Genomic DNA, 25,364 nt, shown 5'->3' with positions numbered 1-25,364 from the left:
TTTCTCAGCATTTTAGCTCCAGAGCTCACATCATGTGCTATTACAGAATTATTTCATCTGTAGTTCCAAAAGCTTCCTTGCTTCCTTTCTTCCTCCGTCCTAATGATCTCTTTATACAAATTAAACTGGAGGTTAGCATAACATCATTACTGTTGCTGAAAGCCTATGACAACCCCTCCTTGTGATCATGACCTACTGATACTTTTTTTTTCACTGGGAGAGAAAAATCTTCCCCCTACATTTTTGTCAGCTGGCACCGATATTCTTAGGCTAGAATGATGGTATAAGAAGTACTATACAATCCCACTGCACACACAACCCTTCCCCATCCACTGCTGTACCTCCAGAGTAACCCTTTGAACGCTCAGTCATATAAGCAATACAAGTCTGCATGGTCCAAACCTGTTTTTTCCAAGAAAAAAATTAATCCCGTTAGTCCTACTAATCACAATACAAAGTTAAGCAGTAAACAAAATCAAACATTTTTATGGAAACTAATACAAATGCCCACACACCTTTCACAATTAAAAGAGCTTATAGGTATAAGCATTTTACATGACTGCCAGTCTATCCAACTGATGCCCTACTAAAACCAGATGACACCTACAGAGTTGATTACCTTTCTGATGTTGCTCACCGTCACAATAAACCCACTCAGGATTACGTTACCAGAAAGAGTAACAAAATACTTACTATATTTTGAAACATTTCAAATACATCCAAACTTGGCTAATAAGAACTTAGAAATTCTTGTTATTGATTTCATTACCATGGAACACGGTTGACTCCATCACTTCCAAGTCATCAGTCATAATATACTTAGGAGTATAACTACAGTCTTTACAATCAATCCCTCCCTATACTATTGGTATCTCCCTATCTTACAGGTAGCACTGTATCCCTCACTGCAGGCAATTTGTTTAAAAAAACCAAAACAAAACAACAAACAGTACAAAAAAACACCTACAAAGTTGCGTCTTTTGCAACTCTAACTCTGAATCATTTTTGCTACCAAAAAGTGCAGAGCAAGAGCCACAGGTAGAGCCACCACTACTGCTTGGAGTAGTATCTGCACAAACAAGTAACAACAGATTACTTGAGCAGTTTTGCTTTTCAGCATGTCTCTATATATTTCATTGACTTTGTATGCTATTAAGGGTTGTACATTTCTAAAGGTTCAGTAGCAAGTACAACCATAGATGGTACATTGACTAAGAGAAGACCAGCACAAAAATATATCTCTCAATTAGTTAAATTCAACAGTATTCTTAACAGATGGTGTTTATTCAATTCCTTCAGGAAGACAGGAAGTCTCAGAGTTCATAGGAAGGACTCAGAAATATCTGGCAGATTCACTCAACATGACCTAAAAAACTACTTGCCATCATTCCTGATACACAGGAAACGGGCAAATCCCAAAGTGCTGGTAAACAGCACCTTACCAGCCACTTGATTTCCCTAAAGGCAAGGAATTCCAAAGGCTGGCATAGCTCAAGGGGTTATATCATTTGAGACTCTCGTTTAGAGACAATAGGGTGAAAGTCAGAATTCACTGGCCTCTAGGAATGCCGGACAACAGATTAAGAACAGCCTCAAGATTGGACTTCATGCACCGAGCCAAACTTAACATTGGGGTTATTAGGGTGAACCGTCCTCAGTTCCAAGTTGTGAATGCAGCTGTCATGAGTTTGGAGCTTCTGATACTGCTCTGGTTTTGCATACCTTATTGAGACCCTAAACAGAATAAAAATAGAATAAAAAATAAAATAAAAACCTGCAAATAATCTTAGTGTTCGTAATGTGCTTACCATAAACTAGTATTTTAATGGGATTTTATACTGCAGACCATTACTTAATGTAAGTAGATTTGATTTACAAACAAATGCTGCAGAATTGGGAGACATAGTGCTTATTAACAACTATAATCATAATTTACTTTTGTGTTTGCTCTTTGCATTTAATATATGTAGATGTTTCATGTTTGGGTTCTTTCTAAATAAATTTGTCATCCAAATATTAGCCATGGTAACAGCAGCTTTCTCAACAGAATTAAACAACTAAATTAAATCTTAAAAGATTATATTGAAAAAGTCTCTCTATAAATAAGGTCTGTGAAACTTCAGTTGGTTTTAAACTAGTATTAATGTAATATTGCACTATTGCATCAAATGCATCAAAATAATTGGATTTCCTCTGCCAAAATACCCCGAGAGGAAAAATACCTTTATCACTGAAGTTACAGATAAGCCATTATAAAAAATAGTAATTCAAAATTAGAGAAATTGCTTTGACACATCATTTTCCTCTGGAGAAAATGTGGAAAAACTGAGACAAATAAGTAAATATAATATTTGAATGACAGATCCATCAAGAAAACCTGAAAAGTAATAACGATGCCTGCAGAACAGAGCATTATCTTTACTGTGAGCAAAATACAGTGTGATTTACACCTACGGTTGTTTGTTTCACACACAGTATTCTAAAATGGTCAGATACCACACCACCTTGCAGTAAATATAATATTGAATTTATCCATATTAAATCCTGAAGAGTAAGAAGTTAGCCAAATTATGCACACAGCTGATTTTGTTTCAATCCAATTCCTTTCTCTTAATAAATTTCTTTTATTACTAATCTCATGGTTTTAAGTTATTTATGAACTTCATGTTCATAATTTTTCATTAGATGAAAATCTTTAACCTCAAAAGTACTACCAGGGATATTCACATTATTCAAGATTCTCCATTCAAAGGGAAACAAGACTTAGAAATAAAGCACAAGAGACATGTACCAGTCTTACATGGGAACAAAACGATTATTAATATAACACAGACTTATGCACATACTATCTTACTTTTGTGTAAGTACTGCTACCAAAAAGTAAGAAAAAAAAAACCAACTCTTGCTCCTATTAATAATAGTTCAAGAGCAGTTCCCCTTACAGCTACAGTGTGTCATAAAGAGTATTTCGTAAGAAAACTTATACCAACTTTGTAAAAATATTGGGGGAGTGATGATTTTTACTACCATTTATCATAAAATTATAACACAAATGACATTTGGGGATACAGACCAGAACAAATTCATATTAGATTTTAAAAAGATGATTTTTATTAAGCACAAACAGCTTTTAATACATTATCAATACAAATAGGAAAACATCTGTTTAATGAATTTGATATATCAAAGATTTGATGGGCAGGTTGCATACTGGCACAATAAAAATGATTTTTATTTTTTTTAAAGTATTTAAAATTAAAATTATAGGGTCACCACTGTCTACACTGCAGGAACTTTACCTACAGTCTAAAATTACTACATCACCTGGGCATAGGGGGAAGCGAAGAACTACAATTTCATAATACGGAACTCCTAACACTTTCATTAGCACCAGTCAAAGCTTGCATCAGCTGTTTAATTAAGAAGCAGCTGACAGGTCAGGTAAAGCTTTACAGCAAATTTCAGTGCAAAGTTTACAGTTCCTTTTCATAAGATACTTGGAATCTATGGTTTCATAGCATGTTAAATAATTATGGCTTGATAGATGTACAGTGTTAAGATGCTGAGAACATTTACTCTGAAAAAAGATGAGACTTATAACGGCTGTGAAATGCATTTTAATATATTATGCCAAATTCTGTAATATGCAAACAACATGCTGGATTACAAACTGAAGTCCTATTATGAATTCATAAGGAAGGGTCAGTATTAGCTCTCTGGGGTAGTGGCTTCTGGTTGTCTCAGCTGCTGTTTTTTCAGGCTAACTAGCTTCATCTTCTCTCTAATGTGTTCTGCTGCAGAAGCCATATCACTTGGGCTCCCAAAGTACTGCTCGGACCTAAAAAAAAAAAAACAGAACAAAACAAAAAAAAACCAAAAACAAAACCAAAAACCAGCGACACAAGAAGTTACCAGTGAAAAGACAGTATGTGAATATACACGCGAACGGCACTAGAAAACACAAAGTAGATAAGAAAAATAGGCACTTTTTCCTCTGAAATTTAAAAGCCACCTTTAAAAGGCTTTGGGGACACAGTGATGAGACTTGACAGCAGATCTTGATGAAATTATTACAAATACTAAGTGATCCTTTTATACTCAAAAGATTCTCTCAACAGCAGGGCACTGTTCTGTAAGTACAACTAGATACTTCCCAACACTTCTGGCTACCTCCCAATTCAGTCTGGCAGTTTTGAGTACTATGACAATCAAGGAAATCTGTCTATACATGAATTCTGAGGCTATGCAATTGCTGCATTATCGAAGGACTCTGTGTATGTGAAGTCAGCCACATGCTGTCAAACTATGTCATCTATCTATCAAACTGAAAAGAACATATGGCTTGTAAGTTGATTTCTCCCATTCAAATACAACAAAAGAACAGCTGAAATGTTAGGGAAACCACTAACCAAGGAGACAGCAAAAGGAGGATTTGAACAGAATATATGTTTCAGAAGAACAGGTGTCAAATCTAATTACAAAGCACAGAGGTTGAAGACTGGAAATGGTGGTAGGGCAAAGGACTTTGGAAAGAGTGGGGGGACAGGCATAAGCAGACAGAAAAGTTATTTCACACAGGATTAGACTAGTTTTACTAGGGAACTCCAAAGACAAAAGATTGCACAGCTCTGCATGGGATCACAGTATGGGCAGATGCTTTTCCTGATGCAGGTTAGAAGCCATGAGCAGGACAGGGAACAGTGACCTGGACATCCAAGTAGATATTGACAAAAGTCCAAAGTAGTGAAGAGGTTGATGAAGATGCCTCCAAGCATTTTATGACATTTTGTGTGTTCCTGCAATTCTTAAGCTATTTCTACTAATCAGTGAACCCCTTGCAAATTGTTTTTTTAAATGCTTCAAAAATAGAATTCCTAGGGACAATAAGCAGGAGATCCTGGGATTTAGGACAGCTAAGATTCCACTTTTGAGAAAGGGGACACACAGAACTCTGCTGAAATGCCAGAGGGGTCAGAAATAATATTCAGGATTCAGTCAGCCTAAAATATGAGTGTATATACACCTATAGGAGCATTGTGTTATGACTCAAACCTCAAAGCGTGGCAAGCATCTTCTTTCATGGGGAGCTTTCCCAGGTTCTAATGTTTGTTTTTACTTTATAGACATGTTTTAAGAATAAATAACAGTTGCTACTTTTACTGGGTCACTAAAATCTGCTATACAAAAGATATACCAAAATACTTCATCAAACATAACACACTTGGGGTTGGTGTGGTTTTTGGTTTTTTTCCTCACAGCTATAAAATCCTCCACTATTTTCAAATACACTACTGAAAGGGCAGTAAAAATCACTACTAGTTCAGGCCTTGGTCCATCTTCACGGGTAGACCTCCTTACTGAAGGAGACTATACTGCACAGGGAACATGATATTTTGGAAATTAGATGACAGGAAATTAATTTTCACAACCAGCTTCCTGTAAATGTATTTTTCAGATCAACTTTAGGTTATCCATAAGGCAGTTACCTGATACCATCTCATAAGGTTTCAGCCTCTAATTCAAAATACTGATTTCAGATCTCATTCATTATGGTGAGGGATCCTACACACCCAGAGACTAGTTCCAAGGCTTGGTTATACTCAGAAGAAATTAACTACAAGCTCAGCATCACAATGGACAAGTGTATTTTACTGAACACAGAGAACTGAGTTTTATTAGAGATGAGATTCCAAATTCAATTTGCTTTTGTAGCTCAAGACAGCCACCAATTTTAAATTATTATGAATAGCTCATGAGGGAAGTACTGTTTTATTTGCTGAACAAATCAAATGTAAATTTATCTTCAATGTACTGGCTTAAGACTTCAGACAGGTAGAATCACAAATAAATTAATCAAAATACCATGATTCTAATCTGGTATCTTTTTTCAGGGAGAGGATATTGGGACTGGTCCTTCTTGTGTTACTTCTACATACTTTGCTGGTGTAAAGACTGCTTAAATCTAATCATTACTAAGTGTGAAAAAGTTACTACTTTGAGAAAGTGGGCACATTGTTTGTGTAAGGTTTGAAATTGGACCTGCCTGCTTTCTGTGAAAAGATGGGAAAGAATTTTAAAAGAATTTTATCAGTGCACTGCCTTTTTAATTTCAACAATAAGCATTCAAGATTCTTCTTCTTATGAGACTATTATAAAACTTTACCAAAAGCATATTCCAAAGGCACTAGAAAAACATTTTGCATACCCATCAGGATAAACTACAGGCACTGTTAGTCTGTCCAACAGCGATTTCCCAACTGCTTCAATTTCATCAAATCGCTCCATTTCATTAAAAGCTTCAGGCTGCTCTGGACATTCTTGCAAAATCTGTTGAAAAAATAAATAAGGAAATGCAGAAGAAAGTACACAAGGGATAGCATGTAGTTTTTTAAGTGCCATTAACTGGTAGAGTGAATGCTCTTTCAGCATCTTTACTGCTGCATTTATGTGAGATCGAAATATTCATATAATTCAAGAAAGGACAATATAGATTAACCTACATTGAGAAGATAGTTCAGGGCTACCACTGTTCTGTACTAGAATGTTTTACATTACTTCTAAGAGGAAACAAAAAAGAAAAAATAGTCTTACTAGACAATATTCCAGCAATATAAAATGCATAAAAATAGTAACCTGCATTATTAAACATACTAGACAGTCATATGAGATGTAAGAAACATGGATAATAAAGGGCCCCTTACAAGCCATTTCAAAACTAAAATCTACATCTGGCACAGAACAAGTGGGATTAAAAAAGTCTGAACACAAGCGTTTCCAGACAGGATTGGGACCCAATCTTAGTACTTAGCTCTATATTTTCTTCCACTTCTTCCTCTGCCACTTCTTACTTTTTTCCAAAGCAGCATGGATATTAACAGCATATTTTCCTCACAGACTCATCAATATGTCACAATAGTGCTAGGAGAATTATGTTTTTGAACAGGAGCATTATTTTTTCAGCCATACATTTACTTTTTTTAAACTCACGATTGCCTAAAAACATAGCAATTAGCTACTGCAATAATGAAAGAATGCTCATAATATGGACTGAGACAATCAACTCTTAGGAGTTTATGAACCACTGAATTCTAATTTGGTATCAGATAAAACTTTTTTCAGTCATCTGTGGCAGCACAGATGATATATTTCTGCTTTTGTGAAGCTCCATCAACTCCCAATGCCTACAAATTCAAAGTATCTTCCATTAATACAAACAAGAATTGAATGAAAGGAAGGAGCATATGAATCAACTTTGCATCCATGCTCTCCTTCAGAGACAGAATGAATTTATTTTCTTTTATCATGTCCAAGGTTGGCTTTTTTTTTGCAGTTATATGCAATTTTATTGTCAATATTAGAGATACATACTCTAAATTGCTTTTCTGAAATGTATCACTTCACAGAAAGAATGGTCCCTGGACGAAAAGGCCATATCTCTCATGATCTACATTAATGGATATTGTCTCGAATTCAGGTATTCGAAAACCCTCAGCATTCCCTGCTTCAGCAAGCTGTTAACAAATAGCTACTATTCCCCATAACATTGTTATTGACTGCTCATCCTCCTCTGTGGCTTCTAGCATCATCCAACAGGGCACAGTGGTGAGACAGTTGGTTACAGGAGTTTGAAAACCATAGCAAGGTAGAGGTGTGTTTTGAAGAAAGCATGTGCAGCAGTACATTCCGCCCCCATCCCACCAGCAGGAAATGAAACTTCTCCAGGAAAGGAGAAGGGGAAGGAAACCCTGGAGGCCGCAGGTTGAAATTTGAACTGGCCAATCGAGATGCGCCAGGTACACCGAGGTGACCCTCCTGGCCAATAGAATTAAATGACCACAGGTCAGATTCCACAGGCATAAACAGGGTCCTGCCGGAGGACATGTTGGAATCAGCCCTCCTCGGAGCAGCGGGTCTGCAGTCAGGGACACCCCCTCAGGCCGGGGAACTGCCCGAGGTAACTCCTCGAGGGAGAGAGCCCGCAGCTTTTAGGTGAGACACATGTTTTGAGCCATCACTTTAAATCTTAAGGATTCTTAAGTCAGCCGTGTAGTATTAATTCTCTTTACATCATTGAGCCTGTGGTTTTATAAAATGTTACCGGAATTCTAACTAACTTTTGCTGAAGAATAAATCTGAGTTTTAACACCTGTAGGATTTGGTTCGTCGTGCATCCATAACAGAATGTTCAACACCCTCCAAATGCAAAAATACAAGACGCAGCAACATAGCATGCATGGAAGCTAAACTGGTGAGAGTTGCATTCATTTACACAGTTTGTGAGAAGGATATCGCATTCAAAATGCACACAGCTTAAAAGGCAATACTCCTTTTAACTCTCCAAAGATCTTAAATGACCCCGTAGCTTTGTATTATACCCTGCACAAAACCACAAAGCAAGAAGTCTTCCTTGCCTTTAAGAATTACAGTCTAAAACACACAAAGAAATGCTTTATGATCAACATAAGAGTTCTTCTCTGAAGAGTTAAAAAAAAAAATTCTTCCAGCCCCAACTCAATGCACCTGAGCTTCAGGGCTGCTGTTTCCCTTTTTATTAAGCAGGCCCTATACCAATATAGGTATGCTAGCAAGAATCGCATTAAGTATTGAAATTAACAATGAAAAATATGCTTAAATTCTTCTTTCTGCTTGTTTTTAATATTTAGAAAGGGGCAATAAATACACACTGACAACTTGGTTTTTCTTACATTTTGTTTGCTTAAAGAAATTTTTCTTCTTAAAAACACAACACTCACCTTTTCAGCACTTGAATGAAATGCAACAGCTGTTTCTAGCCGGTGTACTCTTTCTTCAGAAGTTATTGTAAACTGTTTCCACACTCTGTTCAGTCTTGGAAGTGTGTCCCCTGAGGACCTCGAAGTGCACCGCAGGGACTGGCACAGGACAACAGTTGCCTGCAGTAACTGTCTCCCATAATCGTAAGTACTCTAAAAGTTGGAGGGGATGGGAAAGAAGGTACACGTAAAAACGCTGTGTTTAATTTAGGAGCTAATTAGCATCTTAACAGCAGACAAGTTTATGAAAGCTCCTCAGTTTAGGCCCACAAAGTATATTGAACTAATCTGGTCTACTAGAAAATGCTGATGAAGTATGAATAAAATTGTAGTGACCAAACGGTGCTTTTGCTCTTAAAAAAAAAAAAATCCCTTGTTGTCTAGCTGACCTGGTTTCATCTGGGATAGAGTTAATTTTCTTTCTAGTAGCTGGTACAGTGCTATGTTTTGAGTTCAGTATGAGAAGAATGTTGATAACACACTGATGTTTTCAGTTGTTGCTAAGTAGTGTTAAGACTAACTCAAGGATATTTTAGCTTCTCATGCCCAGCCAGCAAGAAGGCTGGAGGGGCACAATAAGTTGGAAGGGGACACAGCCAGGGCAGCTGACCCAAACTGTCCAAAGGAGTATTCCATACCATGTGACATCATGCCCAGTATATAAACTAGGGTGGAGTTGGCCTAGGAGGGATCACTGCTCAGGAACTAACTGGGGATCAGTCAGCGAGTGGTGAGAAATTGCATTGTATATCACTTGTTTTGTACATTCCAATCCTTTTTATTATTATTGTAATTTTATTATTGTTATTATTATCATTATTAGCTTCTTCTTTTCTGTTCTGTTAAACTATTCTTATCTCAACCCATGAGTTTTACCTTTTTCCTTCTGATTCTCCCCCCATCCCACTGGGTGGGGGGGAGTGAGTGAGTGGCTGCGTGGTGCTTAGTTACCGGCTGGGGTTAAACCATGACACTAGTATTCACACTTGGCAAAAGAACAGAGCTTCCTGAAAATTTCAAATAGCTGCTTGGATCTTACATGGGATACTTGATAGCTACTGCCAAGATGACTATCTCACTGACTTCACTGTTACCGTGTTTGTAGTCACCCAGCATCCAGGTGCATTGTGGCACATCACTGTAACAGTAAGCTACTCTCCTGTCATCGTCAGTTCTAATTCATCAAAAGAGAAAAATCAGTTCCAGTGTAACAGGTGCAATTAAAAAACATCACATCTGTTAATTGGCAAGTCTGAATTAGTCATTCCTAAAAGCAGTATACATCTGAAAAAGCACCTGAAAAATGCCCAGCTTGTACATTTCTATTCTTAGGCGAAATTCTTTCACATGTACCCAGCATCTGTTTGCATATTTCGGATTTGCAAACAGGTGTGCAAACATGCCCTATGGCTTCAGTGAATTTCAGTAGACTCTTGTACAGCAGGATTCATTAGTTGGCTGCTACAATCAAGAATTAAAGCTGTCAGTTCTGTCCAACCCCTAACTCTGCTAGTGCCAAAACTTCTTGTACGAGCAGGACCATCATACACCAGCAGTCAACTCTATCTGGAAAACCCATAGAAAGACAGGCTCTGTTTCACGAAGTACAGCACAAAATAGACTGAAACCAAGTGGCTCAGCCATATTTCAGTATGTTATTGCAGTAATTAAAAAATCATTATAAAGACTGTTTGAAATATATGCCTTTTAAGAAAGTCAATGTGAACTTTATATTTTGTGGTTTACATTGCCTACATGAAGTAGATAAACTGAGGTAGTAAACTGCAGTGTCGCTATTGTGGATGGAACTTCAAAAAATCTCATTAGGCTCATCACCAATTCCAGCAATCACGGTTTCTTCATTCAAGCATTGAGGCAAATCATTAAGAATAGTAACATCTGTTCCATGATTGTCCATACAGGTACCAATTCTATTTAGGAGATCTTCTGAAACTGTACAAAAACAATATTGCTAAAAAAATAATTAATTTCACCTGTGCAACATCAACAAATTTTCGATGTTTCTCCAGTAAAACTTTTGTTTCTTGAGCATCATCTCCCAGTCGAATGTGTGTCTTCAACAGAGCATCCAACAGTTCACTTAACCATTCTACTGCCTTAAAAACAAAAGTCAAAAGAATAAAATTAAATTGAAAAGAAATTAATCCAGAAGGGTGAAGTAACTTCAGTACTCACATATACATTTGATATAGAAAAAAGTTAAGAGATATCACAAACTGGTAGATCATGCATGCAATCACCAAATGCACTATTTTTAGTCATTGCTATATTCTTTATTTTCACTGTACAAATTCACTAAATAAACTACATTTGAAAGTCGTAAAAATAATACTGTACAACTGTCAACTCCCATAAATTTAACCAGTGGACAACAAAGACCAGAATGATGAAATTCTGTAGGCATTTCCATACCTGAGCAGCATCTTCTTCGCATTTAAATAACTGCACCATCTGAAGCATCTTCAGTCGCCGCACGTCCACCATATCCTCACACCTTAAAGAGTAGCACAGAAAGACTCACCAACATACATACAGCACACACAATACATCATGAGTTTGACAATGTTGTTTTCAGTGAACAGCATTAAGATGCAAGTGTTCATGAATCACAATGGTTTGGGTTGGAAGGGACCTTAAAGATTGCCTACTTCCAACCCCCCTGCCATGGGCAGGGACACTTTCTACCAGGCCAGGATGCTCAAAGCCCCATCTAACCTGGCCTTGAACACCCAGGCATGTGCATCCACAACCTCTCCGGGCGACCTGTTCCAGTGCCTCACCATCCTCACAGTAAAGAACTGCTCCCTCACATCTGATCTAAATCTACCCTCTTTCAGATTAAAGCCATTACCCCTTGTCCTATCACTACAAGCCCTTGGAAAAAGTCCCTCCCCAGCTTTCCTGTAGGCCCCCTTTAGGTACTGGAAGGCTGCTGTAAGGTCTCCCCAGAGCCTTCTCCTCCAGGCTGAACAACCCCAACTCTCTCAGCCTGTCTTCACAGGAGAGGTGCTCCAGCCCCCTGACCATCTTCATGGCCCTCCTCTGGACTCACTCCAGCTGGTCCCTGCCCTCCTTATGTTGGGGGCCCCAGAGGTGAACGCAGCACTCCAGGTGGGGTCTCACAAGAGTGGAGAAGAGGGGGAGAATCACCTCCCTCAACCTGCTGGTCACTCTAGATGCAGCCCAGGGTACAGTTGGCTTTCTGGGCTATGAGTGCACATTGCTGGGTCATGTTGAGCTTCTCATCAACCCCCAAGTCCTTCTCCACAGGTCTGCTCTCAATCCACTTATTGCCCAGCCTGTATTTGTGCTTAAAGGCGACTGAAACATTTTTGTGCTGCTTAGATTGGCCAAAATATATAATGCCGCACGTAACAGTAAGAAATATGCAATAAATAGAACGGAGCACTAAAACCCACCGAAATCATGATCCTCAAGACTCCTGATACAGCTAAGTTACAGACAGTAATACCAGCAATAGCTACAAGACCTTCCAGCAGCCTTGCAGGTTCCTTACCTTGTTGCACCTTGATTTGCCACACAGAGGCTTACATTGCTAAGACAGACTTTATCCTACTCAAGTCTAGGTGAAAGCTGGCTTAAACCTGGCATAATTCTGAACTGTACTGTGAGCTGGTGGTGAAGTTTTCTTGGTGAATAAAATGAGGACTGTCTAAAAGATGTTAACACATGTTTCAGTTTTTCTTTTTAGATAACTAAAGATTGTAATAATTGAACCCTTACATGATGATGTCCTTTGCTACAACTTGTCAGGAAGCATTTCAAAATCTAATTCATATAACAACTAATTTTAATTTTCTTGTTCTGAATTAAGCATTTTGCAGTTCTTTCTCTAGCTAGAATTAAAAAAAAATAAATCGAAAGTTCTTTTCTTTCCACAGTGAGAGCTAAGCTAATACATTCAGCAGAATGACCTTTCCACTTCAATTTCAGAGCCTACTAAGTAGACAGCAAGATTCAGACTCCCATCCAGTGCAAATGGAATTATTAATCTCAATAACAGTTAGCACTGTAAGTGAATGCAAAAGACAGTATGCATGGATCTGTTTTTTCAAACTGGTTGCAAGCATAAGCACTTCCAAAGAACAGTTCATTAGCGTACTGCGTTTTGTTACATGTCCTGTAGTGCTGTGATGCTTACAGAAAGGAAATTTGTTGCGCTAATAGTGCAGGAAAACAGTTTATGGGTTCCAAAAGCATAACTAAACCAGCAAAATGCCCCTAGAAATAAACATTATACTACATGTGTATATAAATAATAAGAAACATTCAATACAATTTGAAAAAAATTGAAGTGTTGCAAAAAATTACTACTAAATGCTACTGAGAGATAGTCCTCCTTATGTTTTTTTGTCTCTCCTCCAGGCTGACGAACCACCTTGTTTCATCATTCATCATCTGGAGGCTGCTTCATACCTTTGTCTGAACATTTTATTGACTTTTTGATCCTCTAATTGACTTCCCACAATTCTTCTGAGAACAGGGACCAGAATTGTGTAACAGTTAAAACAGAAATAGACTACAAATCTATACAGTGACACAATGACATTTTCCTTTTAACTTTCTATTCCTTTTCTAATAGTCCTTAGCGTTCTACTCGCTTCTCACAGTATGACTGAACATTAAAACAATTTTTGCAAAAGTCTTCCAACGTTTATCTTTAACAGATGGTTCAGAGTCCCTTACTATGTATATAGTTTTTCCTTCTCCCACGTGCATTTCTTTTCTCAGTACTGAATTCCAACTGCCATTTTATTGCACGGTGACACATGGTCCTCTACAGCTCTTGGCAGTTGGCCCTCTAAACACAAGTGCTGCTCAAGTAAATAGGATTCAGAAGACATACTTAAAACAGTACCTTCTCTAAACGCTACCAAAACACATGGTTTTTTACACTAAGCTCCCTAAGAGAACAAACTGTGAGTGGTAGAATTAATTCCTCAATTGAGCAACTTGATACTCATTAGACCTCATCGTTCCCTAGAAGCATCTTTTTGTTCAGCCATTGCCCTCAAAGTTCAGGCACTTTCTATGGAGAGTACTTTATTGTGTCAGGGGTTCCAGCAGTAATAATGAGCAACATCATCTGATTCTCTCACGCTGTTGAGTAGAAAAAAATGCAGTACTATAGCCAATCCAGTACTACTACATCTTTTAAAAAAAAAAATACTTAATGAAAGGCTAGGAGGAAGAAGGTGATGGCAAATCCATCTTTCTCACAAATTCAACTTCCCCCCAGCATTATTCCCTACTACTTCATTCTCCACTCTATCATTTTCCAAAACTCACAAAAAAACACATTTTGAAAACTGAACTCTCTGCCTCCATTCTGTACCTGTCCCCCGACACCATCCCATCTTTATTCCTATCTTCAGGAGTGAAAATGCCATGCTTAAACGATAGAGGTTGTGAAAAAGGGGTTAAACAAGTCTGTACATAATTAATACATAATTTTAGGGCCATCATCACTACTGTAGTCTTATACCTTCCATCTCAAGCTGCTAACATTTAAATGATGCCCTTGCATCCATTCCATAACTCCATATAAAAGGAACGTATAATTCTTGAGCATTTACAAGTACAGGAAAGCACTCAAATACTCCATCCAGTACTGAAATACAACAGGTGCTTAGATTTAGGAATATGCTACAACAGATTAGACAGGAAGGCTTCTGTCCCATTTAAATATACCACAAATATAAATTACAGTTGCACTACATCCCATAACTGAAGATAAAGCAAAACGGTCTCTTAAAAAAAATAAATATATATATTTACATATATATAAAGTCACCTATCAGCATATGAAAATCTTAATTACTAGAACTGTTATTATTACCTTTGTTTTCTAAGCTGCATATCTTCCATCACTCCTTGGATATGGTCCACATTTTCTTTGTTTTCAATGGTCACATCTTTCCCATAGGCCCAGGATGCTTGATTAGATATTTGATCAAGAAGACTCTGACCTTTCTCACGCAAGCCTTGCAAGCCTAAGTCTAAGGAAAAAAAAAGAAAAAAAACAAGTCAATGGTCATTTATAAATTTGTTATTTTTTTCCCCAAAGGAGAGATGTGAAATGCAACAGAATCTGAGATGGAAGGCTGGAAAGTGAAAAGGACATTACTATCTGTCTTTCACTTCCCTTCCAACTTTTAAGTTTGAGTGAGTATTTTTCTGTATTAACGAAGAGCTAAGGCTTTGCTATTCTATGACCTAGCACATAACAAGAAAAGTAATAAAAGCTGACACTGAGTATTAACTTTTCAGCATATAAATAGCTAATTAATGTCTTTAATCCACACAGTTGCACAACACCTAAAATATTTATCACAGCTAAGCAGTTGCAGCCTAAATGTTCTTCCATGGCTGGCAGAAGTTACTACTTCATAACACATCTCATATGGCTGATACATTTTTCTATGCTAAAATATGCCATCCCTTAGAATCTGCTGTTACATCTATTATTTGGCAGCTCTACTATCTGTTTTCCTAAAGGAATATCTAGTTTATGCATCAAACTTATATTCCAATCATAACTACTTCAACCATATATGATTTTGCTTCAAAGCTCTTTCTCCTACAATATATTGGACTAGATGATCATTGTAGGTCCCTTCCAACTGAAATATTCTATTCTATATACTTGACAGTGTAACAACTTTAAATGTACCGTTTATTAACATATACATTCAAAGCTACTGCAAAATACTCAGTACAAGCATTCTAAAACTGAGTGGATAACAATCATCAAGGGGTCAGTTCTGGAGACAGAAAGATCATCTAAGCACTATATTCTCAAGATATTAAGAATGATTAGTGGGGGGAAAGTTTGTTTACAGATGAAATGGATGATAATGGTATATAATAAATATGTATTATATATAAAACATTTAAAAAACCATTTCCAGATCATTTTCCCAGACAGAACTACTATGCAGTAAATAGCATAGGTCATAGGTAGTTAGGTGGAACATTACTTAGCTAGGAATCAGAAGAGATAGTATTTTTTCTGCTGTCTTTTTTGTAAAGGGGGTGGTGGGATTACTGGGGTTTTTCCTGTAATGCATTCATTAGCATTTATCTGAAATGCAGAAGTATTTTGCTTACCAACACTTTTCAATTTCTCTTCCAGTAGTTTTAAAGTTTGTTGAATTGATGCTCCATCTGCTGGTGCTACATCTACACACAACATTCCTAGTAGGCCATCCAATTGCTGAGACAACTAAAATGAAAAACAACATAAATGCTGATATTTAAAAAGAAGTCTGAGCTTCAGATGGTTGGGTCTGCAATCTTTTTTTAAATGTTTGGAGATCTGTCATTTTAGAAGTTCCTCTTTGCATCTATAGGAAACGAAAGTCAAGTTGAAAGACAAACAACCCATCTGCCTATAAAATTCCAAGAGCATACACCCCTAGACTGGGCGAGGTGGGCAGTCCAGATTTTTTTTTTTTTTTTTTAGACAAGTACAAGAAAGGAATGAATGCCAATTTAAAAACAAAACTATGAGAAGTACACTAAATTGTGGTTCAATTAATGCATATGCCTCTAAATAAAAAAAACAAACAAAAAACAACAGCAATAAAAATCCCACAACAGAAAAACCAAGATGGGGGCGGGAGGGAATCAACTTTTTAACTAATAACCATTTTATTTCAAATACTATTGAAATGTAAGACATATTACAAAGCACTTTCCCCCTAAAGAAGGGGAAATCCACCTTCCCAGTGTTTCAATTATAGTAAATGAAGACTTATAGCATTTTCCAAGTGACATTGTATTTCCCCTAACCTTCCTCAATTTTTTCCAATGTATTCAACAATCATAATACTAAGGCAATAATATATCGACAGGTGAGCTGTGAAAAGTTAAAAACTTACATCCTGGGCAACACTGTGGAATTCAAGTGCTGCTTGTAATAGATTCTGCCTGAATTCCAGCTGACTAGCCTGCCGGTAACACACATCACTCAGCTGTTGCTGCAATGCTTTCAATTCCACAAGGTCCTCCTCATCCCCTGCATTTAGAAGAGCTGCTATCTGCTGATTAAGCTCAACATAAACTGCAAACCACTCCTACAAACACAGGAAAATTAAGCATTAAAATAATACCAAACATAATTCTATGTTTCTTAAAATGGCATACATCTAACTACAGACTAATAAATAATCAGATTTAAGAAGTAACTTATTACAGCTTACGCTATAATTATGAAATTTCACACAGGAGGAAAAAAAATTCTTCATTTCAAATCAACTCAAGAAGTGCAGAAAGATGGGAAGGTTACAAGGCATGGCTACTAGCTCCCAGCACAAACCCCTGAACCAACAGAAATATTCTACCATTTTTAAAGAAATTTCTAATGCTTACATGCCTATAGTGCTCTATTGAAACAGAAGACCTTCTCCCAAGTGATAAGCTATTACAAAAAGCTGTTCATAGGACTATCTAGGTGTTACTTTCAGTATCATGACTGAAACCAGCAAGAATTTTCTTAAAACATTTAGGAAAAAAAATACTACTGTTGATAAAGTAGAAGTAATCTCTATCTTCCGAATAAAACAGAGTATCCATGTACAGAAACTTCAAAATTATCCTTGTTTCTTAATTAAGGAAAGATTTACACTACTCAATTCAAAATGTGTAGATTTATTTTTCAAGTGCTTTGATTACTGAATACATACATAGGAGTTAGTTATGTTGTCATGGTGGTATATTTGCAACAGAAAATAGTTCAAATTTTTAACAGTTCCAGGAGATTTAAAAATGACTTGATACATCAAGATCACATTCACATCTTGCATGACTGAGATGCCTGTAAAGCAAAACATGTTCGCTCAACAACCTTTATTTTGGCCTACAGTAAAGTGACCTTCAAACGACCTATGCATTTGTAATGCTATGGAATAGCACCATCTACTGGCCTAAAACATCTAATTTTATCAGTATTGTCACACTCCTATTGTGATGTTTGCAATTTTTTTAAATTATGCATTTGTTTTTTGCATCATTTATTTACAAAGCATGCAAAATATAGAGTATAAATATCCATATTCTGAAATTTTTTTTTTCTTTTTACCCGAAGCCGCCTCTACCATCTGCTCACAGGAAGAAATAAGAGTATGAAAAGATGCAAAGAGGGGAAAAAAAAGTAATGACAAAGTTAAGTTAGCAATCCGCCAAAAATGTAAAAGCAGAATAAGTTTCTCATCTACCCCAAAAGGGGCAACTAAGATGACATAATATGGAAATGTCCATTGTCACACATGTACTATAGTTTAATAAACTCAGTTTACACAACATAACTCTTGTTATTACTTTTAGACATTGAACATACAAATCTAGCTTATTGAGTGTGACAAGTCAACTATAATATGAGAAGTCAAACAAAAAATAACCTGGATTAATAATTTTTAGTGTTATGTAAAACAGTTGCAGTGATTCATTTTGTTCAAGCTATCAGTGACATTAAGAGACTGGCAAACCAGATATATGAAAAGTGTGTTTCTGATACTTTCCATAGGGCAAGTTAGGCACAGCTCAAAATGAAGGAGAAAAGGCCAACATTTGCTCAAAAATAACAGTCCTAGTACTGCTCATGAATAAGAGCCAGAAAATTAAAACCCCCAAAGGCAAACAAGAAACATACCAAAACAAACACCCTATGAAAATTATTTTTCACTTCAGAGTAAACTAAAGTAAAAAAAGCCTATCTTTAAAACAAATCAAAGTTTTTCCAAGTTTCTTCAAAATAGAAGTAATCTAATCAACAATAAATAGGAGATTACGAAAAAAAAGCAAGCATACAAGCTGTCAATTCAATTACTAGGAGAGAAAAAAACCAGGAAAATAATGAAAAAGGAAGAGTACACTCAGCTGTTATGAGGTGTTTAGGGGAAAAAAAAAAAAAAAAAACAAAACAAAGGAAAAGGCAAAGCACATTTTTCCAGTGCTGTTAGCAAAAAATGGCTTTAATTTATAAACAGGCACCTAAATTTAAGGTAGGCCAGTGGTCTCCCAATTACATATTTTGGTATAAAAAAAAAAAAATTTTCTGACTGTTGTTCATGGCCGTAAAGGGAACTTCAGAAAAGTGGACAGAATTGTCAATGTCTACATCCAGGAAAGTCAGAAAAGAAGAAAAGCACTGTAACATTCCCCTTGGGAACATTACATATTCATATCCCAATTACAGTTAATCATCGTATGGAAAGACAAAATTCTACTGAACCTTAGGAAGTCTTCAAAGTTTGGAGCAAAGGCATCAAGTCAGTACAGTTACAAAACAGTCTCTTCGAGATTTCGTTATGAACATAAACCATATCTGAAGTCTTTATCAATGAAAATGTTAAGCCATTTTCAGCTACTGGTAAATGTAGTTTAATAAAGACAAAAATATTAACTTATTCACCTGAGAAGTACAGGACTTCTCAGCCATTTTGGCAGGCAGGAAAAGGGAAATTTACTTCTCCTACTCAACATGAAAATTTAAGAACTGCTGTAATGTAATAAAAACAAGAAAAATCATAGAAAGAAATCAGTATGTTTCTACACTGGCAAACAAAATAACATGTACATATAAGGACCATATTAAGTTCTTAAACTGCTCAGGTACTTTCCTCTGTAAGCCATAAAAAACATGCACTGTGCAAAATTCCTAGATACTCATAACCAAAATACATTGCTCATAACTGCATGTACTTAGAATTATTTTGCTACTTGAAAAGGGTATGGGAAATCTCACACTGTGTTGACTCTCAATCTCTTCATGTTTCTGTTGCAAAGCTTGTGAAGCTCTAATTGAATCGCCTATTCCCCACTGGGTTCTTAGCTGTTCTGATCCAGGTCCTTCAAGCCAATTGACTACCTGTCAGTAAGATAAAGATGACAAAAAAAGTAGCAAATCAATTACACAAAAACTGGTATAAAAAGAGTTTTGTAACGTAAGTAGAAATATTTCAAAGTATACATTTATGAAAAAGAAAATTTTTTTAGGATCTATATAAGTCTTTATAGTTGCTGGCTAGGTTTAAACCATGACAGTCTTGTTGAATCCATTCACATCTTCAAAAGCTTTAAGCAGAAACCACTTTTCATTAACCTTAGCCTGCGAGCTCCATGAAAGCAGATGGCAGCTAGCAAAAGATTTCACATACATACTTGCCATTTCATGTCTCTGTAGTAAAAGGCTTAAATGACATTTTTCTTGAAAATAGACCTCCTGTGTTCAAACAGGCTGGTGAGGGGTTTTTTTGCCTAAGTGAATTACAATGCACAGCTGTATTCAACCTCACACCTGAGAGTTTTCTCCTGATTTTGTTGAATACAGTAACACTTAAGTACAGGATACGTACTTCTTAAAAAATAAAATTTACACAACAACTTAGTATTTTATATATTTATGTCTTTCAACTTGCTCTATTCAAATAATGTAGAATAATGGCCACATCTCATGGGATCTGCCTTTGCAGAAATTTTTGCAGGGTCATGGCAATACAATTTTGGACTGCCGTATTGGATTTCTTTTATTATCATTATTATTATTTTGAAACTATGTCATTTGATGTTAATATTATTCAAAGCAAAGCAGAGTATCTCAAATTTTAGTTTCCTTATACACATTTGAATTATCAAATGGTATCTATGGCAAGATTTTATGATAAATTTTTAAATATTTAGAAAACAGAGACAGCTGTGATGAAACCTAGTACAAAAGTCACTACTGGAGTCCTGAAGTAAGAAAATGCAGGAATACCCCCACATTCTGAACCTTAATGAAAAAAACATAGGAAGCCAGCTTCCTCTCTTTAATGCGACTTTTGTTTAAACAAAGATGACAGAACACCGTCACACAGGTTTTCAGGAAATATAATACAATACACAGTGTAACACCATAATCATGAAGACAAATGAAAAAGGGACTAATTGAACCATTTTCCTAGTGCTACTAGGCTACATTGCAACAGTAACCAAGAATAACCTTCACCATTACAGAAGGTTACTCAATTCAGCCCACCTTTTAGTCATGTCTGTGTCTTCCTACCCCCCTTTTTCGCACCCCCTCCCCCCCCCCCAGCACGGTTTCAGAGCATATATTCCTTGCTCCAAAGGCATCCTGAATCTTCCTCACTTTTATAATTTCTAGCACAAATTAGGACTCTACAGTTCTAGGTTCTTTTTGTTTAAAGAGAAACTTCCTGTTGTGCTCAGCACCTCTGCACAGCTGTTGCTGGTTAAATATGGAATGGACCTAGAAGTGAAGGCACCCAGATGTCCCCCTGTAACCCCAGCATGGCCTGGAAAATTCTTACATGGAAATGACAGTTCTCATGCAAGTCTGAAACAGCATGCAAGACTACTGCTTAGCAGTGCCCTCTCTGACCAAAATCACCTCCCCAGTACAAGTTTCCAGGAACTACTGCATTGCCTCTGAAACTGCTTAGCTTAGCACGTGGCCATTCTTGTGTGACACACTTGAACTGAGGAGAGAAGAGTCACTAGGGGACCTGCAGAAAGAAGTGATGTCATTTTCATAAAGTATATTTTTAAATGGTTAATGACTAGACAACTGTAGGGCCCGACATTAATTTTTGTGAATTAAGATTAGAAAAATGCAATTAGCACCTCTGCCTAAGAAGGGACAAAGCTAGAATTTATAACATACAGAGTTGCTCATCAGCAGTCTGTTTAGTAGAACTGCTCATCAGAAAACATCTGGAAATCATTGCCATCTTTAACACTGAAGCATGAAAGACAAAGGAAAGGGAAACAAAACTATGGAATAGAAATAAGAGTGTTAGTTAAAAAGAGAGGGTAGGATATTGAAGGCACAAGGAAACAGAGGTGGTTATGGGTAAGAGTGCTTTGAGACAGGAGTAAGAACTAAGCAGTTCACAGTAGGCAGAAGCAGCAAATAGTGAAAACGAAACAGGAACGCAAAAGCAAGCCAGGAGTGGTTAGCAAGCTCTACAAAGAATAAAATAGGAACGTAATTGTAATGCAAGCTAACAGGAAATCAAAACACTGAAAAAAAAAAGTCAGCAACACATGGAAAAAAACTTTCTATGTACACACCCATTCCAACTGAAAATACTGCAAACATGTTATACTGCAACTTCTGTTTGTTTTGGCAAAATAAATTTCATGGCACTTTGCCTCTATTGGTTTCTTCCAGTCCATCATTATCTTCTTACTTCTGTTAGCCTGATTTTCTCCCATAAACCAAAAGGAAGTTAAATCAATTTCTAGATATACTAAGTTTTTCCCATCCATTTGTATGCCATTTAGACAGCTTTTAAATGCACTTTATTAGCTGATTAGCTTGGTAAAACAGCGAAACACATTTTTCCTGTGTACTGAGACTCAGTTCACTTCCTATGTACCATCCATAGTGTAGAAAGACCAAACAAGTATTTCTACTACAAATATTGCAAAATGAGGCTGACGTAAACAAGTCAATTTAAATGCCTTAACAATGTCACATTTGCCAAAGTATATTATAAATTTCCTTTCAATCAGCACATCTTGTTCAACCACTATAACTCTAACACAGGAAAAAAACCACCTCACCTGATTATACCCACGGCCATGCTAATATGTTCTATATAGTACTATTTTAATCTCTTACATATTTTTATTATTTCCACCTCAACATATCAAAAAAATGACATTTGCTTTTTAAGGGTTTTTTTTTATAATAATCTGAATTACTACATAAGTGAAAGCTATTTTCTCAGTAGATTTATATTTTTCACTGCTAGAAATAACAAGATTGATTAGTTTTTATCTTTACCCATACCTGGAATGCTGTGAAGTGCAAGTACTTGATTTACATTCCTCATGCATTAGAAATGTCAATGCTGAAAGGTTAAAAGCAATATCCATTCCATTTGCTGAATATTCAAACTATATAGAAGCTTAAAAACACATAAATCTAATTTCAATTAATAAACACAAGAGGAATAAATTGATTCCATTTCCTTGATTTTTGCTACTGAGACTCTGCTGACAAAATGTTGAAAGTGCTAATTACATGCCTGTTTCCAAAGGACCAAACCAATTCATTACGACCTTTAACACACGATTGATTAGGAAGGTTTGTATTCATTCTTGCCCAGGTATCCCTGAAATACACAGTTTAATCACTTTCACTTAGTTAAAACACCAAGCATTAGACAAATAAAGGAATAAATAATGGCTTATCTTCAGTAAGAGGACCTTGAAACAACATGGGCAGGGGAAGGTTTCCAACTCCCAAGAAAAATTACAGTCAAATGTGTCTCATTTGTGAATGTTCCTCTTGGCTAACAGGTCAGGCATTTGCCCCTCCAGCAGCGTAGCATTACACTGCCTCAGTACACAACAAAGGGACAACGTGACGGTTCTTCTGCGTGATGGCAAGAGAGCATATTTCTAATCACCTAATCAGAACAGCCTTCAGAAAGTCATCGTCATAGCCACAATGTAAAGTATCAAGTGAAACTAGCATGTAGCAGTTTGAGGAGTGAAAGGAGGCATGAAGCTCTCACCTCTGATACTCAAGTTTTGCAGGAAACACAGTCTGGGACTTGAGCTCAATACTCCTCCTCAGAGTATTCAAGAACAACTCCAATCTTACCTGCATTACCTTCTGCTGAATCTCCTCTAGCTGTGTGCGCTTGCTACGTTGTCTGCAAACTTCCTGGTAGCGGGTATATTGCTCTCTGAGTGAGTCCAGTAGCTTCATGACCTGTGGCTGAGCAAGTAGTTCATCATCCATTGGGGACCAGGATACCCCTCCATCTGAACCATTGAATCGACGCTGTTGTAACTCAGACAGTAACTCATGGCCTTCAAGAATACATATAACGATGTGGTTAATTTAGATTCAAAAAACAAGCATAAAAATTATTAGTAAGCATGCCTGCTTTTAGACCATCCGGTGCTACATTTTTGCAGCTAATGATCTTTCATGCATTGGGCACATTTAATGATACCATTTCATGCAGACCACTGGCTACAGTTTGTGAGGCTGTGTCATAAAATAGGGTAGAAATCATGTGGTATATTGTAGATATATAAAAGAGATACCGTGACCAACGTTCATATTGACAATAGTATTGATTAACTTAAAGAAACAATTGCAAAGCACAATCCTGAGTCTGAAACAACTAAGTATTCTGGTTTACTTCAAAATACTGTGTAGCATCCAAAGTATTTCTCTCAAACAATTTGTATTCTTAGATTAAATGAATGATCTAGAAGCACTAACAAACTGAGCATATAATTTCTCTGTTATCTTTCAGGATTTTCATACCAAGTACAAAACTTTAACAGGAAGTGTGGAACTGATACTAGGTATTTTGATCAATTTTTTTTCTCACTTTTCTCACCTTTTTCTTTGTGCTCTTAAGCACCATATCAGCGTACAGACTCTAGAGTGCAACAATCATATATGCAAAAATAGTATGTTTTGACTCTTTAATCCTCTGTTTAAACTGTTTGAAGAATGATATTGTTAAGTTGTGGTAAAGTTTTCAGAATGTAAACACTGTACTACCAGTAAACCCAAAAGCTCAATGAACAAGTTCGTAAATAAACCAATGTTTGGTCACTAAAGAAATCTTGGTGTAACTGTGGAAATCTGCCAATTCCATATTATCAGTTCTGCAGGTCTTAAACTGGTAACATGCCAGTTCACTATAAGAAAATAATTACCGCTAGAATAAGAATTGTAATACCTCAAGGAAAATGCAGAAATATAGACTCTAAATTCAACTGGTATTATCTAGACAAACAAAATGTCAAGGACCTTGGAAATTGCAGCAAGTAAACTCAGCATATATTATTGTGAAATGAACATGTCTTAAGAATTCACATATATTTTGCCATATTATGGAAATAAACATCTTGGATTTTGTCTTTTATAATACTACACAAATAGGTGCAGATAGCTGCAGAGCAAACAGACTTAAAGGCTTTTACAAGGCATAGTTCTACTGGGATAATTTTGAATTTCTATTGTATTGTTTCAGCAGTTAAAGGATTAACATTTTCAATGTAAAAACATTTTTTTAAATTAGATTCTTATGAAAATTTAAGAACTATATATGTGGATTTTGAGCTTTTGAAAGCAACAGTACTTGTAACTATGGAAGACAGAAGCCTTTTATCTAAAACCTTGGTTTGTTCATATTTACCCATAAGAGGTAGGAAAGTTTAATTGGTAAGAGTTTGATTTTTTTATTCTCAAAGTTTCAATACAATGAATCTAACAAAGAAAAGTTGCCTCTTAGGAACTCCCATGTTTTAATGAAAGTTATTAAACTTCATAGCTCAAAACAAATTTCATTATGCCATAATTAAGAAAACAGAAAATGCATATCAACTAATATTCTTTAGAGCCATCTGCTTACAGAAAACTGAAGTGCTATTTTGTCCAAAAATCTTACCATTAGAAGAGAATACACAATTAGACTAAAACCTAGTGACACTGTCTACAGACACTTCATATTTTAAAAACTTTAAAGACCACAGCAAGGAACTATT

General features: G+C 36.4%; 1 protein-coding gene across 7 annotated transcripts in view; it reads right to left on the bottom strand.

Moving 5' to 3' along the window:
• Window positions 1-3,088: 3,088 nt before the first annotated feature.
• Window positions 3,089-25,364, bottom strand: part of SESTD1 (SEC14 and spectrin domain containing 1) — a 62,365-nt gene continuing 40,089 nt past the window's right edge. For 6 of the 7 annotated variants that reach the window (XM_049812904.1, XM_049812914.1, XM_049812868.1 and 3 more), the window contains 10 exons: window positions 23,455-23,666; window positions 19,582-19,704; window positions 16,718-16,912; window positions 15,945-16,059; window positions 14,674-14,833; window positions 11,226-11,307; window positions 10,787-10,909; window positions 8,754-8,945; window positions 6,206-6,327; window positions 3,089-3,838 (listed from right to left, as the gene is read on the bottom strand). In XM_049812904.1, coding sequence (XP_049668861.1) covers window positions 3,709-3,838; window positions 6,206-6,327; window positions 8,754-8,945; window positions 10,787-10,909; window positions 11,226-11,307; window positions 14,674-14,833; window positions 15,945-16,059; window positions 16,718-16,912; window positions 19,582-19,704; window positions 23,455-23,666 — 1,454 coding nt within the window. In that variant the 3' untranslated portion in view covers window positions 3,089-3,708. The remainder of the gene's footprint in view (window positions 3,839-6,205; window positions 6,328-8,753; window positions 8,946-10,786; window positions 10,910-11,225; window positions 11,308-14,673; window positions 14,834-15,944; window positions 16,060-16,717; window positions 16,913-19,581; window positions 19,705-23,454; window positions 23,667-25,364) is intronic. The other variant, XM_049812922.1, reaches the window with a different exon arrangement.

This window comes from Accipiter gentilis, chromosome 1, assembly GCF_929443795.1.
Source record: "Accipiter gentilis chromosome 1, bAccGen1.1, whole genome shotgun sequence".
Lineage (NCBI taxonomy): Eukaryota > Metazoa > Chordata > Aves > Accipitriformes > Accipitridae > Astur > Astur gentilis.
This window is presented reverse-complemented; position numbering and strand designations above follow the sequence as displayed.